At 41.6% G+C, this 14,349-nt stretch overlaps 1 protein-coding gene across 1 annotated transcript; it reads right to left on the bottom strand.

Moving 5' to 3' along the window:
• Window positions 1-3,448: 3,448 nt before the first annotated feature.
• LOC111851805 (transcription factor PU.1-like) lies at window positions 3,449-10,027 on the bottom strand. Its single transcript, XM_023827049.2, has 5 exons — window positions 9,533-10,027; window positions 9,047-9,140; window positions 7,966-8,156; window positions 4,860-5,019; window positions 3,449-4,398 (listed from the first exon to the last, which is right to left on the bottom strand). Exons 1-5 carry the CDS (start codon window positions 9,572-9,574, stop codon window positions 4,079-4,081), a joined length of 807 nt encoding a protein of 268 aa, XP_023682817.2. The 5' UTR covers window positions 9,575-10,027; the 3' UTR covers window positions 3,449-4,078.
• Between the last annotated feature and the right edge of the window lie 4,322 nt (window positions 10,028-14,349).

The raw sequence follows: 14,349 nt of genomic DNA on the forward strand, positions 1-14,349 counted from the left end.
AGGAAAGCGGAGGGCTACATTTTAGAAAAAATCCGTGGGTAATTTATGATTAATGCCTGAGAAATATCGCCGTGGAGGACAATGCGGTGTACCATGTGATCATTGCACAAGAAGTTTAACAATCAAAAAGGCACAATGACATTTTAACTGGATATCACATGTCTGAATATTGTTCATGTTTTTTTTTTAAATTCTTTTTCAGGGAAATTTGTATCTGTTGGGCCATCAGAAGGACAAAGACAAAGCGCCGTGTATCTATGAGGGCAGTGAAAGCACAAGCGCTTGCAGTGAGACTCACTCCATGGGTGGGTACATTTCAGCACGTCCTACTCTCCTGCGGAGTTCCTGTGAATAACAAGTCCGTGGCACTGACCTGTGCCCCCGTCCGTCAGCCTCCAGGACCCCCCCACATAGCACTCACCTCACGCCATTCCTCTGATAGATGGCTCACCTGCTTCTCTCTCGCACCATTCCTGGGAGGGTTTCACGTGGCTTTCCACCTTTCTGCTCACAGCAGCAGACCGAGGTCTCATCTGCCCCCGCTGACTGACAACTAGGCCCAAGACTCTCCCTCTTGACCTGTCCCTCAGTCCATGTACCAGCTCAGTGGGTTTAAATCACAGGTTTTTACAGTGATTTCACTGGTGAGCCCTTGAGCAAGACCCTTAACCTCCCCAGTTGCTGATTGGCTGATCCTGCTTTTTTTTTTAAAAAAATTTAAATTACACTTTTTTTGCATAAAAGCATCTGCTAAATAAACAAATGTAAAAATATGGAGACATCTAGCTCCGCCTATTTGGCAGACGTTTGTTTCTTTTCACACCCTCTTCTTTGGCTCCAAACAGTCCTGTCATCAGGAGGTCATGAGGACCCCATTACAATACTGTCTGTCATTTAACGCCTTTTGCAACATAGCACTGTGTGAGGATTGTGGTAGGACGTGGTGCTGTTACACGTGAATACTGACGCAGACGCTCCCAATTGTTTCACTTTCAGTTATACTAATCATACGCCAATATACAGGAACATGTAACCCTTTTTAATGAATAACATAGTAATGGATCGCCACACACTCTTGTCAAGTGCCTCGGGCTGACCGTGGACTGAAAGGTGCTATATTAAAATAAAGTGACATTTATTATACCTAAGCTGACACCATTCTGCTCTCACATTCAGTCCTTGAGTACTGGGGAGACCATAAGCTAGTGTGACTTAGTGTGAAAATACCCCTCATTAGCAATATTGTGAAAAAAATCCCCCCCTTTACTTTGGTCAGATATTTTTGTGTGTTGTAGTATACCCAGGAAGTTCGATAAGAAGAAAAAAAAACCTTTAATATGTTTCCATAAGTATCCTTCTATGAAACATTAAGTTTTAGTTGAAAATTTGCTAGCATTCTATTTGAGAAATATGCCAAAGCTGATGAAGAAACAATTAGATGCCTCTTCAGATACCTTTTCAAAGCACTGCAGTGTGGAATGCTTCAGGTAAAAATAGATCACTATGTGAATTTTAAAAAGGCTTTGTACACCAGAAAAGTCACTTTGAAAAATAATATGCCACATGCAGTCCGGAAGACCTGTGGCCCTATACCACAGACACAATATATACTGACCCAGGGCTTTACTCCCCTCTGATTCCTGTCACTGAAGTATGGGGGATATTTTTAGGGAAGGGACACGATTCGGAAAACTGAGTCATGGGTTGAGCTGACTAATATGCCAAGTCAAAGAGGAAACAATGCTGGGTCAAAGGATGATGTCTGGAATGTGTGTGTTTTTTAAAAGATACATTACTCCAAATGATAACCAATGTAGATACATAAAGAGTGATTTTAAGAGACTAACCATTGCACCAAATATTCTAAAATTCTAAAAACTGTAATTACATTGAGCATTTCAAGGCGTAGTATACATATACTGAGTTCTCCAAGCTAAATTTGAAATTGCAGCTACTTAAATGTAGTTAAACGTACAGTAGACTTAAATGCATTATATGCTAAACCTGGAAGAGTCAACAGACACAATGCTGCAAAAAATGTATGTATATGTATATATAGCAGGATGAGTTGTAAGGAGGATGGATGGGTGGATGGAACAGAAAAAATTCCCATATCTATTATGGAAACACTGAGTCGCAATACTATGGTCACAAGATAAAATGGCAGCTGTCACATGGTGTGTCACCTCTCTGTAGTGTTGACCAAACGCGAAGCAGATGCATGGCCTAAAAAGGCTGCCCTAATGACGGTTGACTTCTGCCAGTTTGCTTGGCAAATTGTGGGACAGAATTTAATTTGCATTTACTTTATCGGGTCTAAGGGTATCTGTTTTTCTGCGGAATGGTTCACCTCCTGCAGTGGACGTTCATATTCACACTTTTAAATGAGAAAGTTCACAGGAAGCTTTGAGTCATATCAAACAGACCATGGAATGGGAATCACCAGCAACACCTATTAAAACCCCATATTTCCAAGATGAGTGCCTGAATGACTGCAGCATCACTTTTATGGGGCTGTCAGAATAAGAAACTTATTGTGATCCCATCTGTTTAGCATTAAAGATCTAGTCTGACTTGGAACCATTGAAATGAATGACTGCTTGAGTACAAAAAACAAATAAAATCAATGAATGTGTCTTTCGCTATACTTGACATTTCAATAATGACTAGAATTTAGCGATTGTCATTGTTGACACACAACAATGAAATGTGTCCTCTGCATTTACCCATATGTGACATTGTGACATAGCAGGGGGCAGCTAATTCAGCACCCGGGGAGCAGCACCTTGCTCAGAGTACCTCAGTGGTGCCTTGCCGATCAGGGATTATAACCTGCAATCTTTCAATTACAAGGGCGCTTCCCTAACCATTAAGCCACCATTGCCCAAGGAGAAGCAGGCTTGGTGGGTAGCATTCTTGCCTGGAGGTTTGAGTTGCACCCCTGCTTTGTGTGTGTGGAGTTTGCACGTTCTCCCCATGTTGTGTGGATTTGCGTTACCTATGAGCCTGTACTGGGTGAACAATGGAAAGATTAGTGGCTCTCAGGGTGGTTGAGGGAAGGGTTGGTTTATTTCCAAAAATAATCTACAGTATATATTTTGAGCCACGCCCTCTTTACGACACCTGACGTTCATGCCTTCTGAATTTATCTGGGCCAAAGGTTGGTCCTCCTCCCCGACTGACAAGTTTCACCACCAGCCCCCTAGGGGGTCACTGTTATAGCCCAACCCCCTGCCCCACCAAAGTCTTAGTGGTCCATGAAAATTTTTCCCAAAGTGTGTCGGTCTGCAGTCAGAAAAAGTTTGGGAACCTCTGTCATTTTTCGAGAAGAAGAAAGTAGTGTTTAAAATGAAGTACAAAACTGTTTGGTATCAGGGGGAAAATTCAACTGAGTTACTCAGTAAAAATTCAGTAACTTGCTAATCATAACAATCGAATTACTAGGGAAACCAAATCAGATTGACTTTATTTATCAGAATGATATTTGGGCCATTTTGCAGTAACGGCACAGCCCCATGATCACGGTAACATATGTCATGCAACCACAATAGCCTACTTCTTAACATGATGCCTTTCCGGGACAGGATGCTTCTTGCTCCCTACGATTAGTTTAAAAATCTGTTTTCACAGCTTTGAATCTGTTTCTCACAGATTAGCTTTGCTGATTTGGAGGACAACTGGAACACAGCAAAAAGGGACCCTCCCAAGGGCCTTGAGAGTAATATATTACTCTTAATAAATACTGTTAATCTGGCCATTTTACGTAATATTTTAAGATGTGTACAGTAAGCTGGTGCTGGTTTGTGCCATTTTTTAAAAATAACTTTCACTTCCCATTTATGAGAACAATGGTAGATTTCATCATCTGCCCTTTGAAACTTTGAAATGTACATTGTCCATAAAAACATATCAAGGCTAATGCTCCTCGTTAAATCAGTCTGTAAGACACACAGAAAGAACATCTACTGAACAACAGCAGAAAAAAATAATCCTATGTACGTATATACATCCCGTAGGAACTCTTCATTAAAATGAAAATTTTGAAATATGAAATATGGATTTTTTTTGCCTCCTTGTCCTATGATAATGCATACATCTTCTTCTCTGAAAGTGGTCTGCCCATCACCTCCCCGCTGAACTGGTACGTAAGCTTCTTCTTCACTTTCTTCACCTCCCCTGTCTTTCCATAGTTCCTCAAAGCCCGAGCCATTTTCTGGTAGGTCATCTTCTTGCGGTTCCCCTTCTGCATTCCCCAGCGGTTGGCCAGAGCCTCTTTGTGCTTGGAGGAGAACTGAAAAGTGCCTTTCTCTTTGTCCACCCACCAGATGCTGTCCTTCATGTCCCCGTTTCGGAGTAAGTCCAGTAGAAACTGGTATAGACGGATCTTCCTCTTGCCTCCTAGATTAAAATAAAACAGAATCTGTTTTAATATTTCCTGAGACAACTGCTCTCCCGACCAATGATGTAAAGCAACATTTCTAACCTGGTGGGTCTTGAGTGCGTATTTTTAACATTTTGTCTAATATTGGACTTATTTTTTTTTTTACCCATCCGCAAATCCCTCCTCAATGATGTAAAAAATCTTTTCTTCGTTTCTACGAAGATTTTGGTCGCAGGGTAATAAGTGGCATGTGTCAGTTATTGTCATTTATTGTCGGGCAAAATGTTCAAACATTCAGACGTTGCTATATTCCTTGAAGATCAGTCGCATAGCATGTCTATTTCTGATTAAAGGAAAGGTCACTTTTCACTTTACAAGTTTTACCTTGCTCACACCAAATTAAATTTAAGGAACAGGAACTGCAAACTCTCACTTATTCGGTGCTTGTCAAAATGATTCCCAGGTTGCAGGAACTCACCGGTTTCAATGGTAGAGGGACGGGGGAGGTGGTGGGCCAGGTCCCCCTCTCCCTCTGACACCTCCAGAGGGGGGCTACGGACACCAGGCTCCTCTTCATCGGAGCTCCGTGTGGCAGGGGAGGGGTGTTGAAAGCAGAGGGCGGGGGAGAAGTATTGCATCTGAAAGGAGAGCGTGTTGACCTGAATTATCGTCTGTATAAGGTCTTTCACAGTCCCCGATTAATCAATTTCACATTAATTTCAGAGTTTTACTCACTCAAAATTGCCTGGGTTGTATATTGGCTTATACTGGTTTATGTTTTTACTAAATTTGCCATTTCTTCAGTACCATTCTGTTTACCACTGAGTGCAGATTCAAAATGGCTGATCTTAAAATAATCTGTCATTTGAGAAACCACAAACTTTATTCTGAAAGAGGAACTAAGTTGTTCTCAGAATACAAAAAACCTGTGGGTAACACTTGTTTCAAAACTAAACTGTTGAAAATGCTCTGCTACATTGAAGGATTGTGTTTTTTTAAAAAGGACCAATGTACCAACACAAATCACCTACGGTACGTGGCATTAACTACGCGTTTTACAACAATCATATTTTGAAAATCAAACGCTACCAATACTTGTACATTCCAATGAATGATTACCAGGGCAAAGATACTTTAAGATATTCACGGTCCATCTCTAAGCTCAGCTATGTGGCTTAATATCCTTCATTAGTTTTTCTGTCTGTGAAAAAAGTGCCGTGAAAACTAATTTTGTAACAAGGGTAAAGAAATTGTAACAAACACCAGTCTTCTCTGACAGTGTGCAGTACAGAGTTTACCCTGAAACTTTCATCTGCATGACATACAGTCAGTTCAGCTTCAGTGCACTCAGGATAAGAGGCCTCAGACCCAAGGTCATATCTGCCCATTCAGCTATTATGCAGCGCTTTCCCTTGGAACTGGCCTGGACTGCTGGATGCCTCATCACCTCACACCTAATTGGTCTTGTCATCTGTCTTGTTGTCCAGAGGGGGGCGCACATGAAAAAGTGAAAATCAAAAATACCCACCCAAGTCAACATTCGGAAAATGCCAAATTTCATTAAAACCCCTGATTTTAATCATCGGAGAACCATCACTTTCTTGAATATAACACCAGTCCATTAAGGAAATAGTTTTTGTGGTAGTTATCATTAATTGTTTTTAAGCATAACCTAGTTCTTTTTCTTAACAGAATGTTTTTATGCTAGTAGTTATTAGCACAAAATGGTGATTATTGCTAGTCATTTTCAAGCATTTACTCAAAGAGATAAAAAAAAAACATGTGGCAACATTAAAAACTGAGGCAGTATAACTAGGCTGCCAAATTAAGACAAAGATTATTTGTAACAATGTAACAACATTAGTAATTCCAGTAGGATCCCTATATACCCAGATGCACTTCCATGATGACTGCATACAGTTTCCATGCATGGATAGCTAACAGCGGCTAAAGTGTGTGTTGGAAATTAGCTCTGTCTTATCAGGGTCATGGGGGGGTCTGGAGCATATGGACTGGGGCAGGGGACAACCCAGGATGGGGCACCAACCCATGGCAAGAGGCACTCACACACCACCCATATCCACGGGAAACTTGGGAACACCAATTACCTTCAGCGTGTTTTTGAATTGTGGGTGGAAACCAGAGGTTTGTAGAGACACCGACAATGACGTGGGGAGAACATGCAAACTTCACACCCATGGACTAATGGAGACTCGAACCCTGGTACCAGAGGTGTGAGGCAACAGTGTTGACCATCGTGCCACCCCCAGATGGAAAACCATGAAGTCAAAATTTAAAAAAAGTATAAACAAACCCTTGCGGCAGGCATGGATGTCATGCTTGTTTCCATTGCAACCATCAGCATGTAGCTGCAGTGGTGTACCAAATACAGAGCAGTGTGATCAGTCACTGGCTGGCCGAAGCCCGTGTGGTGCTGTAGGCCAGCTTCACCCTCCCCACTGTGACCCCCCCCCCCCCGACACACTTCAGCACCCAGTTTCACTTGGTCTGAGTTGCACCTCACACAAGGCTCTACAGTACATGCAACGTGCTCTTCGCACTGCAGGCGGTGATGCTTATGGGGGGGAAACCAGACGGTGAACTTTGCCTGGTAGTGCCGGCGGTCGGGGCCCCGGCAGAAGATGGCGTCCTAGGTGGCCCCCTATGTTGCCTAATGGGTTGACTGAGTGTGACTGAAAAACTGGAAGCATTCACAGTGAGATATCCACCTTATACCATTGACTACAATTCTGTCCCAATAGGAAGCAGTTACATTGAGTAAATAAGGCAAACCCACAGACTGGTGGGCAGTGAGTTTGCTCAATCCCACTATGTCTGTCTGGCCTTTACTCAAAAACAGGCCATATTGGGAAAGTCTCACTCATCCCTCAACTATCAATCTACTTCACTCATATCTTGACACTTTTTTTAGAAATACTACTCCTAAACAACATATTTGTATCAATCTTTCTACTTGAACGCTACTTAAAAACCCAGATTTTAAAGAATGCAATATATGTGCCTACTGTAATACTCCATTTATTCAAAAATATATATCAAAGTGAAGTATAGTACAAAAACTCTGAATATCTATCTTAAGCAGATGGTGACAGATATATCTGACACTAAAAATATGTGAGTTTGTAAATTAATTAGAGGAGGTATGATAAAATTTATTGTAAGAGACCTGTCAAAATCCAAAAACGATTATTTTTTTCCAGGTTCCATACAGCAATTATCTGAAAGACGGTTAGACTGCTGTCATATAGATCTTGTCAGTGCACTATTGGATGCTTCGTGTTGTGTCTACACCTGATCTATCTACCATATTTATTACATTATTACATCTATTGCATTTATTTAGCAGATGCTTTTACTAACGCTGTGCAGATTTTTGAGAAAACAGGGTCAGATAGACCCTGGAGCAGTTGGGAGTTGGGGCCCTTGCTCAAGGGCCCGATGGTGAAATCTCTCTTCCGATCACTGGCACAGCAGCTTAACCTGCAGAACCCCACACCGCCCCCTGTCTATCTTTCGATCCATCCATCTATCCATTCATCCTGATGAGCAGGGAGCACACGTACCTGTGGAGATATGGTCAGATGGTGACCACTGAGTCCCGGGTCCAGGGGATGCAGTGAATCCATCTCACTGCCCCGGTGCAGGCTGGGGATGTGTAGGGGCTGGGCATTCTGCAGCTCTGTGAAGTGGTTCTCTGTAAAACTCTCAAAGTCCCCGGGGTGAACAGGATGGCCATAGTAGTCCCAGACATGGTCTACAAAGTGGAGAAGCTGTTGTGAAAAACCTGCACTCAGACACTAACAACAGAAGTAACAACAATGTTCAGTCCACTAAAAAAAAAAACAACTATTTGTTTAATGCTATCCGAAACTGATTTTGAAAAATGACTTTCGAATCGAGGATATCACATGAATTCATGTTGATAGCGGTTTTTGAAGCTATAATGGTGACTTGAGAAAATCATATTCTGTCTCTATACAGACCAATTCTAATCTATTTTTAAATCGCAGGTTGTTAGATGCATGTTAGAATTCTGCACGCCAGAGGCTCCAGCTCTGGTCCATGTGAGAGGGAAAGCTTTGCCCTATTCTGCACTATAATCTCATTCAAAATACCAATCAGTGCAATCAGTTCAAAATGTTCATTTTGTCTTTGGGTCACTATTTTAAGCTTAGTATTTGCTAAGCTTTGTCACAGTTTCCCCCACAGTTCCGAGTACAGTACTTTGAGTACCTTGCGTCTGAATTATGCTATAAGAATAAACTTACTTTGTGTTGCCTAATTAAATAATCATTCTAAAGAAATCATAATTACTTCATTCAGTGTTTTCCAGGCCTGTACTCGCGGACCCCCCATCAGTCAAAACCCCCAAAAACGCAAAAACACGGACTGTCTGGGGGGGTGTCATCGAAGACCAGATTGGGAAAATAAAACTACATACTACAACAAAAGAATTCTGATATGGTTATATACAGAGGTGGAGATCCTGAACAAGATTTTGTTTCAACAACCAGTTGAGTACTCTGTGACTGTGACTCTTTATACTCAACTGGGTGGTTGAAACAAAATCTTGGTCAGGATTTGTACTCTCTGGACATAAAATCTCCACCTCTGGTTATATATTATTATGCTTTATAAACTCACCTCCATGACTGTCCCCATCACTGCTAAGATATGGGTGATACTCTATGGGTCCACGGTACATTTCAGGATCATAGGCAACCATTTCATCCGATACCTTTTAAGCAAAACATGGCCGATGACGTTACATACTTAGCGTTAATAACACAAACACGCACATATAATATCAAGCAACATGACTACTCATCCTGGGGATCTGTACAGCACCAATGTACTTATTTCCTGCTAACTTATTAAATAATAATCTCTCCTCCGGGGTTACAGCAAGCATAAAGGAACACACCTCGCCTGTACGTAACTGAGGTAAATTTAAAATGTCAGATCAGTTTTCAGTTTTTGAAAACGCATCTCGCAAATTAGAACGCGATCCATCTGAAGACGAAACTAAATAATAAACATCCTGAACTAGCATGCTCACCCACAATTCCCTCTGTAGCCCAGAAGCATGAAGATCCTGAGAAATAAAGAGTAAAGTAATAAAGCACTCACAGTTGAGATGAGGTACCTCTCCATCTTGTTGAACCGTTGCATGAAGACCACTCTGACAGATATTCCTTGCTTGAAGGGTTTCCTTCCAGCTCAGAACTTTTCAGAAGCCATTGCATAACCAAGGAAATGTCCTCTGTGCCAATCTCAGAGTCTTCACTTAACGGAGAGCCACAGCCCACCTCTTTCTGGTATGACATATATTGTACACTCAAGGTCTGAATGTGTGTGTGCTATTAACACACACGGGCAGAGGTAGTGTTTCAATATTTACTTCTTTTTCTGCGCTTAAAGTTCCTGCTTGTGGGTTTGTCTGCCAGCGAACATTTGACCATACAGATATAGCTGGGCCTGAGTTGTGTCACCTAACACCAGCCAATGGCAGTGAGTCTAGCAATTTTAACCACGCAGGATTTCATTTGCTGTTTAATTAACGTATTAAATGTCATTTCGATGACCAATTCTCTCTTGAAATCCTTTACAGTTCCTTAATCGTGCAAAACTGGTAGCTTGAGAAAGACAACACATAGATCTTCGTGAGGTCTAAATGAGGGTCTAAAATCGGTGAGACTTGTTTCGGTCCGGCATTGTGTGAAGCTGTGGTTTCATGCCTCCTTTCTGGCGACTTTTATCTACAATCACGTGAAAAGCATCATAACATGAATTAGGTTTTGTTTAATTTTTGTTTTTTTAAATTTAACTATACTTTCAAGTTCGAAATAGCATTTCACAAAAATCATACTCTTTGTCATTTTGAAAAACTAAGTTTCCCAAGGGCTTAAAAAAAAGCAATTATTAATTGAACCATATTCAACAGAAACATGGCAAAGAAAGATCCATGTTAAGAAAAGCTGAATAGTACATAAAGAGCCATAATATTATGAAAAGTTTATGACTGACTATGATAAAAAGGTTGTAAAACTTGTGACTTACTCACAAATAGGAAAATAAGATACAACTGGAATACAGAATTTACTGAGGTGTGTTTGAATTCAAGCAGATCAATGATACCTATCAATCATGTCAATACTGCAGCTATTCTGTGTGTTAATTTCTCATAATCTCCCGCCCTTTTACAATAAGTGTCCCTTAACTTCGCTTCCTTACACCCACCAGTGCCATCTAGTCTCACTTCTGGGTTTTTGGGCAGCTTCACACATTCGGCTAAAGCACGCGATTCATATCATTATGAGGGACGTGTGCAAAAATTGAATCTCTACAGCTCGACTGGGCCAGCGAATGTGTTGAATAGGCCTCACAGCTACACAGTTACAGTACTAACTGATAAAAATATAAAAATAAAAGCAGCACGACACTGTAGGGCATATATAGTACTGTGCAAAAGCCTTAGGCAGGCAAGGAAAATGATGCTTATAGCTAATCAATACCTCATTGAGTTATTTAATTTATTAAGTGGGCTGGTAGTGAAATTTAAGCAAGACATGGAAGAGCTGAGGTGTCCCAGAGGAGAGGTTTGGGAACTGAAGCGGTGTTCATCTAGCCGTCCAACTAGACATATGCAACTTCTGTCACTGCTTATCATATAAAGGCTTGGGGGGAGGGGGGTGCCTGGAGCCTATCGCAGAGACTGCAGACAGAAGGCAGGGAACAACCCCAGATCGGGTGCCAACCCATTGCGGGGCACCACACACACCTATGAGTGATTTGGTATCTCCAATTCATCTCAGCATAGCTATAGACTGTGGGGGGAGGGGAGACTGGAGGAGTCAGATTAACCCCCACAACAACATAGCGGAAACATGGAGACTCCACACGAATGGAGCCGTGACAGAGACTCGAACCCAGGTCCCAGAGGCAACAGTGCTAACCACTGCACCACCATGCAGTCCTGAAGCATCTATTCTACTGCTAAATATTTTTTGTTCTGAGCAAACGTGCACTTACCACCCAGATAAGCGCGAAAGACTCTTGCAAAGTGCTGTATTTTTTATTTTTTTTTTACTTATAATGACTTTATGCATGAGGATAAGAACTCAAGCCTCTTTTTCATAATCATATTCACCAATGTTCATCTAGACGCTTCCTAAATGGTCACTTTAATAAAAACATCTTCAGAGGTCATACTGTGAATGTTGTATCAGACCTGTAGCCCAAAAGCTGACACTGCATGTTGTTTTCAATCCAATTATTCAAATTCATTATGATTGATGCTCAAAAAATGGTTACTACTTTTCTTTTTTGTATTTTGACCTTTTCTGAAGACAAAAATTTTCATAAAAATCCATTTCACACTTTCCCAAAGTTGAAAATTAAACATATTTTCCAGTCAAAGTCCAAATTTGTTGAAAGAGAAATTTTCAGTTTCACTCTGCATTAAGGAATTTTTGTAATGCACTCATGCAGCTAAACCACTTAAATTTTTTCCAAAGAGTGCACAATTAGATTTGCAGTAAACAAGAATGGGTCCATTGCAATAGGTAGTTTGGTCAGATATAAAATTATAAAATGCTGTCTTCAGAAGAACAACATTAACAAACACACATATGGACACTGAAAAGACGTATCAGTATAAAAGCTCAAACTGTATTTATAGTAAACTTCTTATTTATAATTCTTATCCATTTAGCTTCAAACCACTTATCCGTCACAGTGTCATGTGCCACCAATCCCAGGCAGCATAGGTCACATGGTAAGAAACCTACTGAACAGGATGCCAGTCCATCACTGCCCACAAACATGCAGAAAATGGAAGCGATTTAGAGGCACGTGTCTTTGGATTGTGGACGGAAAATTAAGTGTGTTGGTCCATCCTAGGGCATGCAGACATGCATGGAGCGACCAGGGTAAACCAAAGGGTATGTCTTTGCACTTCAGGAAAAACCCCTACAACAGTGGGAGCAGATGCAAACTCTACACACCACATAGATGACATTCAAACCGTCACCCTAGCAGAGTCAGGCGACCAGTGCTAACCACCGAGCCACGAGGGAACCTCAAGGAGAACATGTAAAACCCCAACACTGTACAGCAGGCTGCAGTGCTATTCACTGAGCCAGTTATTTGCTACCTAATAGCAGTGAAAAAATCTCCATTTACAATCTGCAAATGTATGTCTGGTCAAAGAAATCATTATCACATTAAAATGGCAAGCCGATCCGTTCTTCTTCCGTTAAATTTTTTCAGTGAGACAGACTGAATTAAAACTACGTACTGTAGGAATGCAATTTTATCAGCGAACCTTCAAACTGAATTTTCTGTGAGGTTATTGCGTGCAATATAAAAAAAACGTCAAAGCCACACTAGTGAATTACATCCATCCATTTTGCATATTGCTAATTCAGACATGGTGAGACCATCCCAGGAATCACTGGCCACCCTGGACTGGATGCCATCCATCACAGGGCAAACGTTCTCAAACGGGAGACAAAGTTGAACGTCTCACCTCTGACCTGCGTTGCAGCTTCGCTGCAATACAGTTCCTGTACAGTGCTGCCTAATTTTAACATGATTTTAAAAGCAATGTAAATCCTAATTTTTGCCATTTACATACAGTAGGTACACACACTTTTTGAGCTGTTTAGAGATGGCAGTTGCCCTAAATGCGTGTTTTGAAGGAAAGTCACACGAATATGGGGAGAACATGCAAACTTCACACGCAGACCTGGGGGTGTGATTTGAACCCCCTACCCTAGTGGTGTGACGCCACAGTGCTACCCTGCTGCTCTAGGGTCCCAGAGCAATAATTACACTCCTCCAGGGCAATTTGTGAAATATCTGGCCAGCCTCTTAATGACATGTGAATGTAACATTTGTCACACATATCGCGCTCCAACACACAGAACCTCATTCACTACAGTATATTGTCAAAATTATTGGGACACCAGCCTTAAAACACATGAACTTTAATGCCATCCCATTCTTAATACATACTGTAGGCTTTAATATGGAGCTGGCCCACCCTTTGCAGCTAGAACAACTGCCACTCTTCTGGGAAGGCTGTCCACAAGATTTAGGAGTGTGTTTATGGGAATTTTTGACCATTCTTCCAGGAGAGATGTTGGACGAGATGTTGGATGAGAAGGTCTGGCTCGCAGTCTCCACTCTAATTCAGCCCAAAGGTGTTCTGTTGGATTGAGGTCAGGGCTCTGTGCAGGCCAATCAAGTTCCTCCACACCAGACTCGCTCATCCATGTCCTTATGGACCTTGCTTTGTGCACTGGTATCCAGTCATGTTTGAACAGGAAGGAGCCATCCCCAATCTGTTCCCACAAAGTTGGGAGCACGAAATTGTCCAAAATGGCTTTGAATGCTGCAGCATTAAGAATCCCCTTTCACTGGAACTAAGGGGCCAAGCCCAACCCCTGAAAAACAATCCCATACCATAATCCCCCCTCCACCAAACTTTGCAGTCAGGCAAATACCATTCACCAGGCAACCGCCAAACCCAGATTTGTCCATCAGATCGCCAGACAGAGAAATGTGATCCGTCACTCCAGACAACACGTCTCCACTGCTTTAGAGTCTAATGGCAGTGAGCTTTAAACCACTGCACCACACATGTGTGTTTGTTGGAGGTCTGTAGCTATTGACTCTGCAGACAGTTGTTTGTAGACCATCTGCATGCCTAGGTGCTTGATGTTATACACCTGTGGCTATGGAAGTGATTGAAAAACCCAAATTCAATGATTTGGAGGGGTGTCCCAATACTTTTGCCAGTATTGTGTTTGTAACTATGGCACAGATGAACATGACATTAAGATGCTCAGATATGTGTGCTTTTGTGACCAGCTCAGCGCAGACACACGGAAAAAAATGAGGAATCAGGAAAATATTTCAGATTCAGTTCCCCATGACATGCA

Source organism: Paramormyrops kingsleyae, chromosome 13, assembly GCF_048594095.1.
Source record: "Paramormyrops kingsleyae isolate MSU_618 chromosome 13, PKINGS_0.4, whole genome shotgun sequence".
Taxonomy (NCBI): Eukaryota; Metazoa; Chordata; class Actinopteri; order Osteoglossiformes; family Mormyridae; genus Paramormyrops; species Paramormyrops kingsleyae.